The following is a 20,456-nucleotide window of genomic DNA, read 5'->3' on the forward strand; positions in this document are numbered from 1 at the left end:
AGCCATTTTTGTGTATATGGAGCCAGTTTCACTTGATAATGACATTAAAGAAGGGCGTAAGTCGTTCAAATAGTTTTGTGTTTCGTAATTTAAATATTGCTGTATTTCGAAGCCGTTGCATCGTTTCAAAAAGTTTTTTTTTTCTTAACTTATTTTTTTTATCAGTAAAACAATATATAATAACAAAAAAAAAAAACACTCCTTAAATTCCATACTTGGAGATTATGTAACTGACGAGGGTTACTTGATCCAAGCGGGTCTTGCAGGTCTTGAACCTGCCGATGTACTCGGAGAAAATCCCCCACCGCTCAGCCGAACTGTAGAGTACCTCCCCGGCTTCTTTCTCCGTGGCTCCACCGTCTCGGGGGCCACCTTGGCTGCTTCCTGCGGGACGAGGGCGATCCTTGGATTTTCCGTCCGGAACTGCGCCCGGCAGCGGAGGGAACTCCGACGGCGTAAACGCCGGAACTGCTGGACTCTGCTTCTCCGCCTTCCTTGCCGGCGGTTTCGGTTTCGACGCCTGCTGGCGACTCCGGATGAAGTCCGCACGCTTAGGGCAGCTGCGGTCCGTGGCTTCGTGGGCTCCAGAGCAGTTGGCACACCGCTTCGGCTCGGCTTCTTGGACTTTGCACTCGTCCGTCTTGTGGGGACCCCCACAGTTGTTGCACCTGCCTTTCAGGTGACAGTTCCTGGTTCCATGACCCAGCTGCAAGCAGTTCCTGCACTGAGTCACGTTCGGCCGCTTGTTCCGGTAGGCCTCCCACCGGATGATAGTGCTTGCCACAACTTTCATTGCAGAGAGCTTCTTCAGATTGGTGTATCCCTTGGGGAAGACCACAATGTTCGGAGTTTCGTCTACGGTGGACTTTTCCTTCCTCCTGATGATATGCACCTCCAGCGCGTCCAGCTTGAGATCCCTCTTCTGAAGGTACTTGACCTCGTCCGGTTTCAGTTCATCAGGAAAACCACGAAGAACCACCCGATGATTTCGTTCGCTCCGCCGATCGTGGGTGTAGAATTCCACTTTCTTCTTCTTGAGTAGTTCTTGCAACTTGTCAAAATCTTTGACAGAGAAGCAGGTCGCCTTGGTTCCAAATCGGGTTAGTTTGTAAATCGGTTTGAAACCTAATTTACAACTTTCCACTATCGCCACGAGCTTGTAAAAATCCGTGGTGTTCTTCACCACCAAAGGTGGTTGCTTTTGTTTACCTGCCGAATGGCCGGGTGGTGGAACCGCCGGGGCGTCCCCTCCTCCTGCTGGGCTGGCATTGTTGTTGTTTTTGTTATCCGCTAGCGGGCTGAACTTGTTGTTGTTGAGCAGGGTCTTCTCAACTTTTTCTCCTTCGATGCCGATTCCAGTGACCTCGCTGGACTTCTTCCGCTTCCGATCCCCGCGGACGGGACGAAAATCTTCCTCCTCGGAGGATTCCTCCACCTCCATCTGTCAAAAACTTTCAAGCACGCGAGATGACAACACGAGGAAAACACGTCTTAACTTGTCGATGGCTGGCGACTGAGTGGTTTCAAAAAGTTGTCAAAGGCAAACTTTTAAGGGCATCTCCACCGCAGGGACCTAATTGCGTTGCAAAGCTAATTTGGCACCCGCGTCAAGCCCACCGCGGTACTTGTGCGAGAGCTAATTTAGGTTCGAGTTCATCCGTGTTCATCCGAATCTAAACAAAATTCAGGTTAGCTCCGGGATCTACCGGGAGCAAATCGTCTGACGAATGATTTTTTCTAGCAAAACAATGTAATTGGGTCAATGTGAGTTTGTAAACAAAGAGTTTATCCCAGACTTACCTTTTGACGGGTGCGACAACGGTTTGCTATGATACCGGTTTTTCTATGCGCACCATTTCTCGTCACGACCCAAACTCGACACAGCTCGGTAGCTTGATCGGTGCACCGAAACCGAAGTTTGGTGTGACGGCGGTGTGGATCGGGTACACAAAACTGACATGGTTTCTGCGCCTCCCACACGGGAGAAGTTTGGAACTCTTGATGCCTAGCAAGCCATCTGAAGCCATCAGTTCTTAATGGTGTGGTTGTCAAAGGCACTGCAATAGTATTTTAATGGTTCATGGTTCGAATCTTGACAGTTATTATTTTATTTTTTGAATGTTTTCTTTTTGTTTAGAATAATTCTTTAGGAATAGAATTTTGTAGTGTCATTAAATATAAACTCTAACTTCTCGTGCATATAATACTGAAAAAGCCATTTTCATTTAAACCTGCCTGCATAACACGGAACGTTTTCTCTATTCCACTACAAAAATTCATTCAATTTTTGACTAGAGCGTAGCAGGTTCCAAGAAGTTTTTTTTTTAAATGTATATAATCACTAATTTTGACAATAAATATTGAAAAAAAAAACGATCGATCGAACCAGGAACCTCGTGATTAAAAGACGGAGATAAAAACCGCCAGGCCACATCGAAGATGTGAATTATGGCTGACAAACCTCAATCAAAACAATGTCGCCTCCGGTTTACTTGGATCAACCATTCTGTTGAGTTGCATCTTGGTATACAGTTTGGTGCACCGGTGGTGTACCAAGGTGCTTTCGGTACAGTTGCTATGGTGTGACAATAAATAGCTCGGTTTGGTTTCTAGAGTGACACGAAAACCGCACCATGGCGCACCAGATCTTGGTGTTCAGTGAAGTCTGGTTTATCCTGCTCACGTCAGTAAATGTTTACATTAGGAGTGATGATTGATTTTTCAATTTCAATTCTTCGAGTTTGGAGATATTTTCCCTCCCGTGCTGCAAGTTCACGCATGAAAAATGACTTGGTAATGTGGGGTTATGCAGTTTTGTTTTTTAGGTTAGATTGGGGCTGTGTTCGATTAATTTTGTTCAACGCATTGTCGATCTACTGCCGGACATGCAAGAGACAAGTCATTTGTATTGAGTAAAAAGCAAAATTCAAGCAAAACATTTTAAAAAAGCCAATACGGATATAAAAACAAGCAATCCGAGCAATTGGGTCCTAAAATGAAGCTTAGATTGCTGATATTATTGTTTAGAGCGATAAAGCTTATTTTTTTGAGTACGATAACTAAGAATTTAAAATGGATTTTCAAATCAATTTTGAAAATTAACCTCGCGGTCCTTCTTGACAGAAAAGCTTCTACTTGACAGCTCGTTCCAAGGAGACCATAATTGATCCATCGAAAAAATGTTGTCTTGTCAAAAAAAAAAATTGCATTAAAATGAAAAACAGTGATCAGAAATGGGTTTTAATCATGTTTTTTTTACCGTTGTACATAAAATTTTACATAGTGCTTTAGTGGGTCTCGTGGCGCAGGGGTAGCGGCTTCGGCTGCCGATCCCGATGATGCTATGAGACGCGGGTTCGATTCCCGCCTTATCCACTGAGCTTCTATCGGATGGTGAAGTAAAACGTCGGTCCCGGTTTCTCCTGTCTCGTCAGAGGCGCTGGAGCAGAAATCCCACGTTAGAGGAAGGCCATGCCCCGGGGGGCGTAGTGCCAATAGTTTCGTTTTTAGTAACCAATTCTGATCTTAAATTCTTAAATTCCTAAATTCTTAAATTCTTAAATTCTAAAATTCTAAAATTCTAAAATTCTTAAATTCTTAAATTCTTAAATTCTTAAATTCTTAAATTCTTAAATTCTTAAATTCTTAAATTCTTAAATTCTTAAATTCTTAAATTCTTAAATTCTTAAATTCTTAAATTCTTAAATTCTTAAATTCTTAAATTCTTAAATTCTTAAATTCTTAAATTCTTAAATTCTTAAATTCTTAAATTCTTAAATTCTTAAATTCTTAAATTCTTAAATTCTTAAATTCTTAAATTCTTAAATTCTTAAATTCTTAAATTCTTAAATTCTTAAATTCTTAAATTCTTAAATTCTTAAATTCTTAAATTCTTAAATTCTTAAATTCTTAAATTCTTAAATTCTTAAATTCTTAAATTCTTAAATTCTTAAATTCTTAAATTCTTAAATTCTTAAATTCTTAAATTCTTAAATTCTTAAATTCTTAAATTCTTAAATTCTTAAATTCTTAAATTCTTAAATTCTTAAATTCTTAAATTCTTAAATTCTTAAATTCTTAAATTCTTAAATTCTTAAATTCTTAAATTCTTAAATTCTTAAATTCTTAAATTCTTAAATTCTTAAATTCTTAAATTCTTAAATTCTTAAATTCTTAAATTCTTAAATTCTTAAATTCTTAAATTCTTAAATTCTTAAATTCTTAAATTCTTAAATTCTTAAATTCTTAAATTCTTCAATTCTTCAATTCTTAAATTCTTAAATTCTTAAATTCTAAAATTCTAAAATTCTTAAATTCTAAAGTTCTTAAATTCTTAAATTCTTAAATTTTTAAATTCTTAAATTCTTAAATTCTAGAATTCTTAAATTCTTAAATTCTTAAATCCTTAAATTCTTGAATTCTAAAATTCTTTAATTCTTAAATTCTTAAATTCTTAAATTCTTAAATTCTTAAATTCTTAAATTTTTAAATTCTTAAATTCTTAAATCCTTAAATTCTTGAATTCTAAAATTGGGTACTAAAGCCCTATGTCAATTATTATCTACAACGGTAAAAAACACGATTAAAAACCATTTCTGATCACTTTTTTCCATTTTAATGCAAATTTTTTTTTGACAGGACAACATTTTTTCGATGGATCAACTATGGTCCCCTTGGAACGAGCTGTCAAGTAGGAGCTTTTCTGTCAAGAAGGACCGCGAGGTTAATTTTTCAAAATTGATTTAAAAATCTATTTTAAACTCTTTCTGGTCGTACAAAGGGTCATTGTACTCAAAATAATAAGCTTTATCGCTGTAAACAATAATATTAGCAATCCAAGCTTCATTTTAGGACCCAATTCTAAAATTCTTTAATTCTTAAATTCTTAAATTCTTAAATTTTTAAATTCCTCATTTCTTAAATTCCCAAATTCTTAAATTTTCAAATTCCTGATTTTGAATTCATTTTTTTTATTTTTGATAAAAATTGTGTTTTTGAATGTTAGAATTTCGAGTTTTTCGTAAATTTGTAAATTTTACTTAATTTCGATCCCGTCCGTGTGGATCAATTGTGCAGCGCACTGGACTTACAATCCAGAGGTTGCTAATTGGTACTAGCAATAGTGGCCGACAGCTATAAAAACAACTTCTTTTTTTACTCCATTTCGACCAAAAAACTATATCTGTCCTTTTAATTTCGTAATTATGCATTTTGAGATTCGGCGGGGATTTTAAATATAATTATATCGAATACAAGATTATTAAAAAGGAAAATTCCAATTCTTTTATTGCAAACAAGCACCGCGCGAAGAAACGTCGAACGCCATTTCGAGCCAAACATTTCATTAGGGCACAAAAGCAAAAACCGCGATTCGAGAAAATCGCTTGCAAAAAATGGACAACTTGTTTCAATTCCTATTTAAAAAATAAGCATGACTGAAGGTATTTTTACTGATGGTTCGATAAAACACACCATTATCCTCAACTCTGCTTTACTGCTTCTTAATTTATGTTGATTTTCGCAATAAAACTCATAATTTTAAAAAATCTCGTTATTAGGCCCTTTTAGCTTTCCAACTGCTGTTCATAATGGGCCCTTTCTAAATGCAATTTCGAAGAGAACTAAAAGGGCACTAAAGCGCTGTCACCGGATTGTTGTTTTGAATGATGTTTATGGGCCCTTTTGTTTAGTTAGAAATAATGAGGAATTCAGAGGAAATTTTGATAATTGGTGAAGTTTTATGATCGAATGGAGCAGATAAGGTATGTGAAACATTAAAATTCTTCAAAAGTGTACTGAACAGCAGCCGCGGGCCGTATTCAATATTGTATTTCGACGAAGTTTTTTTTCTGCAGAAACCCTTGGTGAAACGTTAACCAAACTTTGTTTTGAAGAGAATTAGTGTTAAGAATGTATGAAAAGTTCACTTTATAACATAGAAAGTTCCTTAACCACGAAAAACTAACGAAAAAGAAAAGGGCACAATTGAACTTTTTTTCTGGTTTGGAGTGAACATTGTTATGTGCCCTTTTGTTTTTTTGATTTTTTCAATAGGAAATTGTTTGCTATCAATCTGATTCTTGGAGGGCATGTAGGGAGTGTACTATGGAGTGGAATAGTGGAATAATCCCGAATGTTTACTTTTTGGTTTTGTGCCCTAATGAAATGTTTGGCTCGATTTTTCGTTTATGCTGCGTACCGCTTAAGAAAAATCTTTTCGTGACCCTTTCCCTGACCGTTTCTTGGGCGTTTTTTTATATGGAGTTTTGCGTTCCTTCGGATCTGCGTATCAGCCTTTACGGTACAACCATTCAAAATATTTTTAAATAAAATGAAAAAAAAAAAATAATAAAAATAAACGTATTCGTAATTTTTTCTTACTCCTCACTGACGTGAGCAAGATACACCCCCTTTGTTTACTAACTCACATTGGACCAATTACATTGTTACGCTTGATATATATTTGAATTTTATACATAATTTAAAAATGTTCAAATCAGTTTAGTTATTTTTAAATTTTGGACATTCATGTTTAAATTTTCGGTGATGATTTGCTTATATTAAAATATGTGGTTGATTATTTTTTATTTAAAAAATACAAAAAAAAATATATAAATTCCACAACCTTTCAATTTAATAAAATCGTTTTGAAATAAATTACTGATTTCTTTAATATTCATTCATATTTTATACTCAAAATAAATGCATCTTCAACAAAAACAAATACAAATAATTCAAAAAATCGCTGTAAAAATTAGCCACCTTCGGCTCGGGGACTTCTCGAGCACCTATCTTGGCTACTCGACGGATTCCCGATGAACTTTTTCTTCGCTGAATGAACTCGAAGGCTAATTTAGCTTTTGCTTTGCTACTCGCGGTGCGAAAGTTGGGGTGCAAACATGTAGGGAGCAAATCGGATGAACTCTTTTAAAAATTTGAAAATGATATTTTATTGATGTAAGTAAACAATTAGGACATATAGTGCAATTGGAAGCATGTTCTATCATGCTAGAATGTAGTTTTATTGATTTCGATCAACAAAAACGGCTAGAATATGATTTTTTTTAAATTAGATCCCCGCGGTGGGCTTGATTCGGTAGCCAAATTAGCTCCCAGCGGTGCGAAAACGTGTATTAGCTACGGAGCAAAGCTAAAACTGGGGATCCAACCGATAGGTTTGCCAAGCAATTAGATCTCTGCGGTGGAGATGCCCTAAAAAATTTGACGGGCTTTCGGAAAAAATACACTGAAAGAAAAAAACACGTCACTTTTATGAATTTTCTTGATTTTTAAGTTTAAAAATCAAATTTGGAGGTGAGCCCACGATTTTCCTTCGTTCAATTTTTTTGTAAAAATAGCCTAAAAAAAAACACTCACGAAAAGTGCAGGATGGAGCAACTCATTTAAAAAAAAACACAAAAAATCATTTACTGAAACTGTTTGTTTAAGTGTTCTAAACGTCAACATTTTGAAAAAAACCGAATACATACGGGAATCGATTCTCCAGACAATTTTACACAAAAGTCTCCATATTGCGAGTTCATTTCTAGAGATTTTTTGATAAAGTCCTATAAACATATGAAATACAATAGCCTATAGGTCCTTTTCAAAAGAAACTCAAGATTTTAGTTAAATTTCAACTTTTTTCCAAACTAAACACAAATCTTCATAACAAAATTTCGCCAAATCTTTCCGTGCACTCAGAAAAATCTGTTTACCTCCAGTGGGTGGCGTTACGTCGCGTTACCCTTTTCCCACCAACATAACCTCACATTTTGACAGCAGCTCCCGCACGCGAGCACGTTTGTTTTGGTTTGCATTCCACACAGTTCGCCGTCGCCGCCGCGTGTGCTTTGAGGAAAAATTTTCCCGTGCACGACTCGTGAAGAAAAAGTGGTTCCGATTCCGTTAAACCCCCCTCCCATGAACTAAGTGCCGCAACCTGCTACGATGGGTAAATTCCGTTCCAAGCTGAAGAAGAAGCCGGGCAACAAGCGGTGGGCCCGCGGTCACGCGTCCACCTCGAACCCGGAGACGAACAAGCACCGGGCGAAGGCCAAGAGTCGGTTCTTCCAGGCGAATTTGAGCTTGGCTCCGCCGGCGGCGGATGAGTCCGGGTCGGCGAGCCGGTTGACGCTGGAGGCGGTGCTGAAGCACGATGCGATTCAGTCTTATGGGAAGAAGGGTGGTGACGGGGGGAAGGAGGGAGGACCGACGGTGAACGACATCGCGGCCAGTATGAAGTCGTTCAGTATGAATGATGGGGACGGGGATGATGGGATGACCGGGTCTGGGGGGTTGGGGACGTTTAAGACGTTCCAGACGTTTGCTTCGAACTGGAGTGCTTGCAGTAATATGAGCTTCAAGAAGCTGTTGAACAACTTCCGGGCGGATTCGCAGCTGCAGAAGGACATGTTGGCGATTCTGGCGGCGCTTACGGAGGTCATCAAGGAGAACGGGGGTAGTCAGAGCAGTACGGAGTACTTTTTGGGGCTGATGGAAACGATTGAGGCGACGAAGGAGGAATCGGACACGGTGGCGGCGGTTTCGCTGCTTTCGATGGGAATTAAGTCGGTTCCGGAGGCGGTGTTGAGGAAGAAGTTCTCGGAGACGGCACAGACGTTGCTGGGGTTGTTGGAGCGGTACGCGGAGTCGGACAATCAGAACATGGTGCGCAGCATTGTCGGGTGTTTGTCGGTGGTTCTGCGAGCGCAGGAGTATTCCCAGTGGAAGTTGTCATCGACGTTGAAGTTCTTCGACGGGATTTTGTCGTTTGTGATCCATACGAAGCCGAAGATCCGGAAGGCGGCCCAGCACGCCGTTGTGGCCATCATCCATGGTAGCTGCTTCATGTTGCCACCGAAGATGGGCGATGAGGAGAAGATGGACGACGGAGAGCAACAGGCCAAACCCGGGGTCAAATGCCACCCGGTTGGCGGTCGCGTGGCGCGGTTCTGCGTGGGACAGTTCAAGCCGGAGAACATCGGCAACAATCAGACGCTGGTGCTTCACACGCTGGGATTGCTGCACAACGCCCTGCCAGGCTTTTCGAAGGACGACATCAAACTGGTCGCGGAAAGTCTGCTCTCGATCATGACCGCAACGAACGTCCTCATCCGGACCAACTGCTTCCAGACGTTCCACTCGCTCTTTTCGTCCAAAACAGAAAATCTTACGCCAACTCTAGCGGGAAAGTTGATCGCCGCCCTGTACGACTACCGCCCGGATCGTTCCGACTCGAAGCAGATCATTGCCTGGTTGACGGTCCTCAAGGAGGGTCATCTCTTCCTGGCCAAATCCAACCTGACCATGTGCAGCAGCGCCCTGCCACGCTTCGTGGACGTTTGCACGCGTGATTTTTGGTCCTCGGACCGGATGGAGGTCGTGTCCTCCGCGAGCAACTCCCTCAAAGACATCCTGTACGAGTGCGTTCAAGCCTGCTGCGAAGACGACGAGGTCGAGAAGCATCGCGTCCCGATCGAGCGGATTTTAACCGCCATTACGGACGTCCTCAGCTCGGCCCCCTTCGGTCACGCCTCGAACCAGGTTCTGATCATCCTGGCGATCGCGTTCGACATCGCTGGCAAGCACTTTGGGCCGACGCTGGCCCCGGCGTTGAAGACGCTCGGAAACCGTTACGACCCGCAGTCTTCCAGCCGAATTCAGATCGAACATGCCGTGCTGCAGGCGGTCGGTTCCATGGACACCGGTCTCGTGCTGCAGTGCATTCCGTTGGCGGAAGAATCGGGCAAAATCGACCTGGAAAAGACGTGGATGTTGCCGCTGCTGCGCGAAGGACTCAACGCGTCCCGGCTGGAGATCTTCAACAGCGTCATCCTCAAGTTGGCCTACCAGTGCTACGTCCTCTGGAACAAGTTCAAAGAAACGGACAACAAACAACAGGCGCACGTGTTCGAACTGCTCTGCTGCCAACTGTGGGGTCTCTTCCCGGGCTTCTGTCGCCGCCCCCAGGACATTCAAAACTTCAAACTGATTGCCAAAACGCTCGGAACGGTCCTCAACGAAAACCCCGACCTTCGCTCGCCCATCCTGGACGGCCTCAAGGAACTCATCCCCCATCTAGAATCCGACGCCGACAAAGCCGAAGTTGGCAAGTACGCGAAGAACTTCCTGCCGCGACTCTTCAACATCTACACCACAAAACCCAAGGGCAGCTACGAAAACGAAGTCCGCCAAGCCGCGTTCGACGTGATCAAAACCTACCTCGCAATCACCCCCGCTCCAATCCTCGACGAGCTGCACAAGGTCGCCCTAGACCAACTGACCACCAAAGCCCCCGGAACCTTCATCTACGACATGCTGTTCGACGTCGTCGAACAACTCTCGCTCTACCAATCAGCGGAAAAACTCGACGACATCTACCAGCGGTACATCACGGTGATCCTGAAGCGGGACAAGTCCCAGGAAACCGTAGCCAAAACGAACGCCAACGTGCGCCGGCAGATGAAGAAGGCGTTCAAGCTGCTGCGGGAGATCCTAGCCTCAGACCACCCGGGTTGCGTAGAGTTCCGGAACACGCGCCGCGGGAACGTTGAAAAGTTGCTTCTGGGAACGCTGCACTCGACGTTCGACGGGATTCAGGCGCCGCGGTTGGCCTGTTTGAAGCTGCTGATTGAGAAGAACCCGGAGATCAAAACAAACAACAAGCTTGTGACGCGGACGATTCCGGAGGCGATCGCGTCCTACAATGTGGAGGCCGTCAAGCAGGAGAATCTGTCCAACGATCTGGTCGAGATGATTGGAACGATGTTTAATGTAAGTATAGTTTTGTTAGAAAGTTGGTTCTTTATGCTTTTATTTGTATGTATATTTTTAAGCTAGTCCGCCTTAACGTCAAACGTCGAAACGCCTTATTTAAGAGTTCTTGAAATGTTTTAATCATGCACTGTTTGTGCAAAAATGCTACTACTGTACTATAATATTGAAAAAAAAAATCAATATGGAAATTAAAAAAAAAGGTTTTTTGAATCTGAAGTTTAAAAACTTGAGTTTTTTTATAACTTCAATTTATTTTAAAATAATTTAGTTTTTTTTAAATATGCCAAAAGGGGACAGTCGTAGCTGAATGGTTACGATGTTCGCTTTGCAAGCGAATGGTTCTGGGTTCGATTCCCATCCGCTCCCAACGAAAAATGAACTGGACTAACAAAAAATATCAAAATAAATATTAATTTTTTTTTCGAAATTTCTAAAATCGTAATTTAAAAATTCTGAAATTTCGAAATTCAAAATATTAGCAATCTGAAATTCAAAATACCTAAAATTTGGGTAATCGAAAATTTGAAGATTTAAAAAAAATCAAAATTAAAAAGCCAAAATTTAAAAACTAAAAAAATATCAAATTCAAAACAATATAGAAAAAAATTTCTCAAATCTAAAATGATTTTAGTATCCTTAAGCTTATAAATTCTAAAATTCTTAAATGCTAAAATCCTAAATTCTTTAATTCTTAAATTCTAAAATTCTAAAATTCTTAAATTCTTAAATTCTTAAATTCTTAAATTCTTAAATTCTAAAATTCTAAAATTCTAAAATTCTAAAATTCTAAAATTCTAAAATTCTAAAATTCTAAAATTCTAAAATTCTAAAATTCTAAAATTCTAAAATTCTAAAATTCTAAAATTCTAAAATTTTAAAATTCTAAAATTCTAAAATTCTAAAATTCTAAAATTCTAAAATTCTAAAATTCTAAAATTCTTAAACTATTAAATTTGTAAATTCATAAAGTCGTAAATTTTTAAATGTTTTTAATTTTAAATTCTTAGTTCTTAAATTCTCAAATTCTTGAATTCCACAATTTTTGAAGTCCTATTTTTTGTAAGAGATTTTGAAATTATGAGAAGACATTATTTTAAATATCGGAAATTAATTTTCTTTCGGAGTGACATTTTAGCGAGGATCTTGGATTACAAACTGTATAACAATTCTTAGATTATGAATATTTAGATTCGAAATTTAAAACTTTATCATATTATAATTTTAGATTTTGAGGTTATATTTTTGAAGTTAAATTTTTAGGTTTTTAAATATTGTATTTTCTATTTTGAAGATTTTTTTTCATGACCCTTGCCTTGACCGTCTCTTGAGGATTTTTTTTGATGGATTTATTGCTTTCATTCTTTTGGAGCCTTTAACCATTAAACGAGTTTTTTTAATCAAATACTTTCTGAATTAGTTTTTCTTCATTAAAAAATAAAATTTCTCAAATGTTGGTCGCGATATTTTTTTATATGGTGTGGATTTTGCGCGGTTTCGGATTTTAGGTCGGCGCGGATTTGGCGCGGATTTTTTTTCGACTCTCCCGTAACAACCCGCCACTTTGTTTACACACATTAGTAGTGTAGTGGTGAAAAATATGTTCTGCCGAATAGAGTTTTTTACGTGCGCATGTATTGCGTGTACGTACACGAAAAAAGTGAGGTTAAATTTTGTACCAGCCAGCAAAACAAAAGGTGTGCTAGTGTGCGTGAGATCGGGCTTAGATAGCTCTATAATCAAGATGATGATTTTTTTAGATTCCTTTCACTGATCTTTCGTGCGCGAGAGAGGAGAGCATGCTCCCTTCGGATTTTTTCTCTTGATGAACATTTAATGATTTTTTTTGATGATGATTATTCCATCGCTGCCTGGCACGAACACTCAAAGCGTGTTCTAGCGTGTTGCTCGCTCTGACTCAGAGCAAGAGAGAGAGATGTAGGTGTAAGGGCAATGCGTGTTCGTCGGGAACCTGGTGCATAAAGGCCCGTTCTTACACTGAAAATTGCGAATTGCCTTACCTTTTAAAAAACGTATTGTGGAAATTCTAGGTTCAAGGATAAAAAAAAGCTTTTTGTTCAAGTGATTTTTTCATGGTGTCGATTTCTGGAAAAGTCAGGGAAAACCTGGAATTGTCAGGGAATTTTATTTGACCTGGAAAAGTCAGGGAAAGTCAGGGAATGTTAAGCTGGGTCAGGGAATTTCGATGATCCTAAAAATATTACTACAAAATTTCATTTCTTTTTGTAATTGCATTGCTTGTTTGCAATATGTTTAGGTTTAAAAATCAAATAATTTGGATTTGCATTGGATTTGCGTTCAACTGAAAATTACAAATTACTAGCGCACACAGGGTGGGACAATATGAGGCAGTTGCCCCACCATCCTCAGAGATTTGTTCTAAAATTGGTCGTTTGCTCAGCATATAGAGACCATAGAGAAAATCATCATTTTTTCAGAAAAATTGAATGATTAAAAAATCTAAAGTAAAAAAAAATCAAACATTTGAAAATTAAATTCTAAAGCTCAAAGATTCTAAATTTTTAAAATTTTGAAATTCTTATATTTTTTGAATTGTTGATTTCTTAAATTTTTAAATTTTATTCTAAAATTCTAAAAAAATTGTAAGGCTAGAAAATTTCCCAAAATTTCACTTTAGTATTATTTTTTAGTTATCTAAATTCTTATTTTTCTCAAAATTAAACTGAACTATGTTTTAAAAATGATCCAAAGTTATCTAATTTTGTGTAATCTAAAATGTAAGCAAAATAGTGGTGGTGAAATGGAATAAAAAAATTAAAGAATTAAATTCAAGAATTAAAGAAATAAAACAAAAATTTATGGAATAAACAGGGTTGCTACGGACGGCGCGAATTAGGCGCGGATTTCGCGCGGTAGCAATTTTGATTAAAAAAATTATAGAGAGATAAAATTACTTTCAACTTATAAAGAAAAATATTATCAAATATTTTTTTTTTTCGTTGAGCAAAAACTTCGATTTCTTATTAATTGAATTTTCTTCTGAAAATTTTGGTTTGTATTTTCGAAACGTCTAAAGATGAAGATTATGAAGAGATATTTTTTTAAATGTGTTGTTGAGGATTTCCTAAATAAAGGTATTACTACACTCAACTCATTTTTAAACATACTGACTCTGAATATTTAATTTCTTTTAAGTTTTGAGTAATGTTTTTTACTCTTATTTAGTATTCTTTTATACTGGATACATTCAATTTTAATCTTGTGAATCTTAATCATAATTTAAACTTTTCCTGAAGATATAGATATTAGGATGTAACAAAAATTATTATTGGGGCATGTTCCAGTGGGTGTACTGTGCTTATATCCCAAATATGAGCTTCATTGGACGTAACAGAAGCTGGCCTCCGCCTTTGAATTTTAGATGGGATTCAACCAGTAGAAATATTTTTTTTAAATTAAACAAAAAAAACAAAACATTAAAAAAATACACATTTAAAATTATTTCATTTCATTTCATTCCATTTATTGGATTGTTTTGGCAAAAACATCAGTGCAGTAATTATCCTAAGATGAGATATGGGGTACCTTTCAACAGCTGACTAATTCAAACGGTGTTAGAGTTTACTGGTACACGGGAGAAAAATTGAGCAGGGGAAGGAAAAAAGTTACAAAGGAAAGGAGGTATTTCTTATATTCAAAATTAAATTATTCAGATTTTAGGAAATAAAATTAGCAAAAATAGTATTAAAAACCAAAAAAAATCATATTTAAAAAATATAAAAGATTCGAAATTTTCAAATTGAAAATTTAAAAATCTGAAAAAAAACAAATTCAAAAACATCAATATTTCAAAATAATTCAAGAGAACAAAAAATGTATTTTCTTAAATTCTTAAATTCTTAAATTTTTAATTCTTAAATTCTTAAATTCTTAAATTCTTAAATTCCTAGGTTCTTGAATGCTGCCATTTTTGTTACCATCTTAGATTACAGAAAACCTGATAAAATTTGAAGTATTTTTGGAATTATTTTTTTCGGTTAGGGAATTTCTGAGAAGAAGATGAAGGAAAATTTGCTTCGATTTTTCTAAGTGACGCTTTGGTAAGATCATCGAGTATGAACTGTATCTTAAATTTAAAATCTCAAAATTTTATTATTTTTCTTTATTTAGTTTTGATTCAGTTTTTAGGTTTAAATTTTTAAATGTTGAAATTTTTTATTTTTTTTTATGCCAAGATGTTTGTTTTGGATTTTTCCTCTAGTTTACCTAATCCTAGCAATAATACATTTTCAGCGTTTCAAGATTCTGCGTTCTCAGGTTACAAAATTTAATTTATTATGAAACTTTTTAATATGTTTGTCGCAAAAATAATTTTCTTAAAATGACGCAGATTTTGCGCGGATTGGGTTTTGGGATGGCGCGGATATTTTTTTTCGATTTCTCCGTAACAACCCTGAATAAAGGAATTCATAAAATATGGTCTCTTCGGAAAAGTTGTTTCAACTTTAATTAAGATCCAGCATCCGAGATTTATTTATTTATTTTTTTATTTTATTTTTTTTTTAAACTTTCTCTATGAAAATTTCTCATAGTAAATTTTTAGAAGTTCCATACTAACTTCAGGTCAATGGTGGAAGTACTAAACCTTAACCAAATACGCTCAAAATTTCAGGTTATGTTCTGGGGCCATATTGCTACAAAATTTCGGTCGAGGCGTTCGAAATTGAACACTTTGTCTTTTTCATATATCCGTGAGCCACGCTATTGTACAACTACATTTTACATATTTTTCCCAAACAACATTCAATGGCTTACAAGGTGGAGTTCCCGTGGTCAGATTGAGCATAGATTTGGAATCTATTCCAAAACACCCAAATATCTAAGTTTGATAAATAATGACTTTTCGAAAAGCTCGAGCAGGTTGTATTTTGTTTTTATTTTTATAAAATATATTGATCGTGTGATTGATCGTCTGTAGGCTCTGGTCAAGGTAGAAAACTTTTTTTATTTTATAGCAAAAATATTTTTTTGTAAAATTATTTAAGGAGATGTTTTCTTCAAATATCCAGCAAACTGTTTACTTTAAATACAAACATTGTTGAAAAAAACATAGATCTTTTTTAAAACCGTAAACATGTGCTTGAAAAATTAACACTTAAGGTTCTGCAAAATTACATGTTTTTTCGAGTTTTCGTCTCCAAAACCTTTAGTTTTTTTTTATAAAAATACAATCAAAAATTTTAATTCTGCCAAAGGCAACAAAATGGAAAAAAATGGTTGACAAAATTAAAAAAAAAGTTTTTAAGTTTTTGCAAAATCCATCGTTAAAAAAAATAAAATAAAAAAGTCATTGAAGTTTTTCAATATCTTAAATTTCCAATATTCAAAAAGAAAAATGCATGAAACCATAAAAACGCTCTAAACAATATGTTAGTAAAAAATAGAAAATAAAAAAAAATTGGTGGTCTGGAGAGGTCAAGGAAAAGTCAGGGAATTTTATTTTGGGATTTGGATCGACACCATGAATTTTTTCTGGAAAGTTCGAAATAATGTATAACCTAAAATTATGCTGAAGACACGATTTTGGTTTATATTCTTTGACGATTCATATGACATTATGGAATTTTGCATTAGAAGAAAATGCTTCGAAGGCGAGGGGGTCTCCAATCCCCTAAAAGTACTACGTCATTTGTGGATGACACGTAATGAATTACTCTTGACATTAATCGACACTTTCATTTCCCCCTCTTCCCCCATAGAACGAGTCCAAAATCAACGAGTTTGTGGATCTGATCATCGCGGGCTTCACCGGCGACAGCATCCTCATCGCGAACACCATCTGGGTGTTGAAGAACGTGCTGCAGACGTTCACCGGGACGCTGACGGTGGACACGCTGCGCTTCATGCTCGAGCAGGTCGGCACGTTCGTGATCGGGAACAACCGCACCGAGGTGGAGGCCGCCCTCAACTTTGTGCTGCTGTACGTGAAGATCCTGCCGGTGCCGCTGGTCACAAATTATTTGCCGTTGATTGTAAGGGGAGAGCATTAACTGTTGAAAGCTAGATTGTAATCGCTTTAATAATTGTAGACGAAGGCGATTTCCATGATGAACGCGGACACGAAGCGCCACTGCCGGCAGCTGGTGGGCTACACGCTGAAGCGGCTGTGCAAGCGGTTCGGCGCGGAGGAGATCATCAAACTGGTGCCAGGAAACGACGAGGTCACCCACAAGCGACTCAAGAAGATTCGCAAGGAGATGGCGCGGGCACGGCGGAATAAGCTCGAGGATCAGAAGCGCAAGAAGAAGGGTGGTGCGGGAGGTGCGGACTCGGACTCGGACGATGAGGAAAGCGAGCTGGCCGGACATCTGGAGAAGAAGAGCTTGACGTGAGTTTGGGGGTTAGACGAAGCATGTTTGGGTCGTTTCTAATTGAACATTTTCTCCTTGCAGCATCGACGACATCCTGGCAGATTCCGACTCGGACTCTGACTCTGGCGTTGAGGATGAACGAAAGGCCAAGAAGAAGATGGCCACCTACATCAAGGAATCTCCGGAGAACATTGTCGATTTGGCCGACCTGGACGCAATTAGCAAGATCACCAGTAAGCTTTGATTAGTTACGCTTGTCTTTTTCTAAACTAACAAAATTCCTACTCTAGCATCCCAACCGATGGACCAGTCGGAGCCGGGAAGTTCCGGCCTCAACCGCGGCCCTGCCACCAAGAAGAAGGACCCCAACCGAGGCTTCGCGACGGCCGCCGACGGTCGCCTCATCATCGAGGACATCGAGGACTACTCCGACTCGGACGAGGATCCGGACGAGGCCGTCGGGTACAAGGACAAGGCGAAGAAGCGCGTCTACGACGAAGAGAGCAGCGACAGCAACGCCGAGGACGAGACGGAACCGGCCGACGGCGCTGGCGGACCGTCCTCGCGCAAGCGAAAGGCCATGGAAGCGATGAGCATGCGGTCGGGCATGAGTGGCGGCGCCAGCAGCAGAGGGTACGTCGCAGGTGGCAAGGGCATCCATCGACCGGTGGCCGCGTCCGTCAAGTCCGGCTACAGCGGCAAGTCGTCCAAGAGCACCAAGACGTTTGTGTCGGCGAGCGGCACCGAGTACCGCTCGAAGAAGGCCCAGGGTGACATGCTGAAGAAGGGCAAGCACGAACCGTACGCGTACGTGCCGCTGAGCAGAAATTCGCTCAACAGGAGGTAGGTCCTTCCATTTTCGTGTTCCAGAAACAGGAAATAACTTTCGAAATTTGATTTTCAGAAAACGCGCCAAAAGTGCGGGTCAGTTCAAAGGTATTGTGAAGGGAGCGAGGAAGGGGGCGGCGGCCGGAGCAAAGAACCGGATGGTGAAGAAGACTGGCGCCGGAGGCGGTGGCAAGCGGAAGTGAGACGAACCGTTAGTGAGTTCGGAGTGAGGGATAAGAACCAGGAAAAGTGGATTTTTGTTCATTTTGTGGTATTTGATGTAAATAAAGTAAACAATATTAATCAGATAGAAAAAAAGTCATGATTTGCCTAAAAAAATCCGATAGCCCATTCTAGAAATTAAAAACTTGATATTTTAAATAGCGCAACGAAGATTTTTTTGCACAGCCCAAAATGTAATTCAAGTTAGGGCGTCTTCACTGTTGGGGAGGCAAATCAAATTTGCTTCCTTTAAAAACTCATATTCTTGCACCGCGTTTTCGTTGTTTTTATTTAATTCGATTTTTTATAAATTTTTATTTTCAAAACTTTTGAATTTGAATAATAAAATGATTTTTACTTAACCTCCATTTTTTTTAAATATTTTGGCCGCACTCGATTATTTGAAGGTTAGTAAAGGACCTAAGATTACACTGATCTACAAAAAATGACAAAAATGACTGCGCAGGCTCAACTTGAGGAAAGCCTGAATCTTAAAGTGAGAAGTTTAAATCTTAAAATTTAAAATTTTTAGAATTTTTAAATTTTCAATTTTTAGAATTGAAGAATTTTTAAATTTTTAAATTTTGAAATTTTGAATTTTGAATTCTGGAATTTAAGAATTTTAGAATTTTAGAATTTTAGAATTTTAGAATTTTAGAATTTTAGAATATGAGCAATTCTCGCTGAAACCGTCCCACTAGATGCACATGTTCTCAAATCGTTACGGCAATGTTCTCATTCGATTCAGCGCACCAAAAAACCATTAAAACAACCTTCGAACCATTGAAAATGTCAGCCGTTAGCCACCTGTAAATAAAAACTTGTATTGAACTATGGATTTTTTCGAAAAAATGCCTAATTTGGAGAAATGATATCTCCCAAAATACATTACCAAACATCAAAAGTTATATATCGTTGGAAAGGTAATCGCGAGGGCTTTTTATCGCACTTTGAAAAACATTTCAAAAAATAATTTTTCATGGGTAATTTTAAGGGTTTTTGAGAAACTTACTCTTAATTTTGAATTTTGACCGTGTTCGCAACCACCTATCATTACGCAACCATTTTCATTCGAAAGATTGGAAGATTTTGCATAAAATCAACTTGAGAAAAGTAGTGTAATGAAATAGTTTTCGTATAGTTATTAACGGATGAAAGAAATTGGTTAAATTTCAGTTAAAAATAACCAAAGCTCAGACTTCAGAAATGTGCCTAATTTACAGTCAAAACAAAGCAGGATTGTATTTGAGCCGAATGTACAGTCATATGAGGCAAATCTGGACATATAGGATGAATAGGGACAGCTATTTCAACTATACTTTCACTCATCAGATCATATTTTTAAATTGTTTATGTAAAAACATACATAAACAAACAAGTTTCTAAATTTTATGCAATTAAGTACTCTGAAAACTAATGTCCTTACTTAGACTGTAGTCTCGATTCGCCACATATAACTGAAGTAATATTTTATGTACAGAATTTGTTTTGGGAAGATCTGCTTTATTTGTATAACCTCAATCGTGCACAAAAAAGTGCAAAGTTGAAATCAATATTTTTTGATCAAGTTAAAATTGTATGGGGCTGTTGATACCATAAAAACAACCAACAAACTCGATTTTCGTCCACATAGGACGACGCCCTTTCATAAAACACAAGTCAATTTATGATAAATTTACCTTAATTTGAGATTAAAAACTTCCCCCAATGGAAAACTGAATGAAAAATTAACTAAAATTAAAACAAAAAAAAAAGTTAAAAATCCCTTTACCCCACACACGGGGCAAAGCTACGCACTTTTTTTTTAGAGTAATTGCCTGGTTCTCGACATAAAAGCAATTTGAGGTGAATTCTAGTACTACGTTTTGAAAGCAAGTGATAAGGGTACCATTTGATATATACACTGCCGTTCTACGCATAATTGTCCCATGTTCAAAAAGATGCAACTGAGAAAAACGCGATTGAAATTTTTCGACCGATTTCTGTGTTTCTACGCATAATTGTCCCGTGGGTTCCTATTCGCCCTATGTGTCCCTAATCACCCCAGTTAGCAGTTTATCACCTTTATTTGTGATTCTCTTGCTTTACAAAAGGTAAACAAGACATAATTTTTAGTATAACTAATGATTCCGTGAAAGAAAATACTTGGTGGGACAATTATGCGTAGAAGTATAACGATGGGACAAACAGACTTGGTGTTGTTTTTAATGAGTTTCCGAACAAAGTACCAGATTTTATGTGTTTTTCTTAAAGTACACATCAAACTAAACTTAAAAA

The 20,456-nt window shown here is 37.9% G+C and overlaps 1 protein-coding gene across 1 annotated transcript; it reads left to right on the forward strand.

Moving 5' to 3' along the window:
* Window positions 1–7,811: 7,811 nt before the first annotated feature.
* Window positions 7,812–18,275, forward strand: LOC6049902 (RRP12-like protein). Its single transcript, XM_038262161.1, has 6 exons — window positions 7,812–10,776; window positions 16,518–16,790; window positions 16,848–17,146; window positions 17,211–17,362; window positions 17,420–17,972; window positions 18,034–18,275. The coding sequence occupies exons 1-6, from the start codon at window positions 7,951–7,953 to the stop codon at window positions 18,158–18,160; spliced, it is 4,230 nt and encodes a 1,409-aa protein (XP_038118089.1). The 5' UTR covers window positions 7,812–7,950; the 3' UTR covers window positions 18,161–18,275.
* Window positions 18,276–20,456: the final 2,181 nt, after the last annotated feature.

The sequence above is a fragment of the Culex quinquefasciatus genome, chromosome 3, assembly GCF_015732765.1.
Source record: "Culex quinquefasciatus strain JHB chromosome 3, VPISU_Cqui_1.0_pri_paternal, whole genome shotgun sequence".
NCBI classification, from domain to species: Eukaryota; Metazoa; Arthropoda; class Insecta; order Diptera; family Culicidae; genus Culex; species Culex quinquefasciatus.

Coding starts and splice junctions, on each gene's coding strand:
- LOC6049902 (XM_038262161.1), top strand. CDS start 7,951: ATGGGTAAATTCCGTTCCAAGCTGAAGAAGAAGCCGGGCAACAAGCGG. Junction 17,147..17,210: donor CTGGAGAAGAAGAGCTTGAC/GTGAGTTTGGGG, acceptor TTCTCCTTGCAG/CATCGACGACATCCTGGCAG. Junction 17,973..18,033: donor AGAAATTCGCTCAACAGGAG/GTAGGTCCTTCC, acceptor TTTGATTTTCAG/AAAACGCGCCAAAAGTGCGG.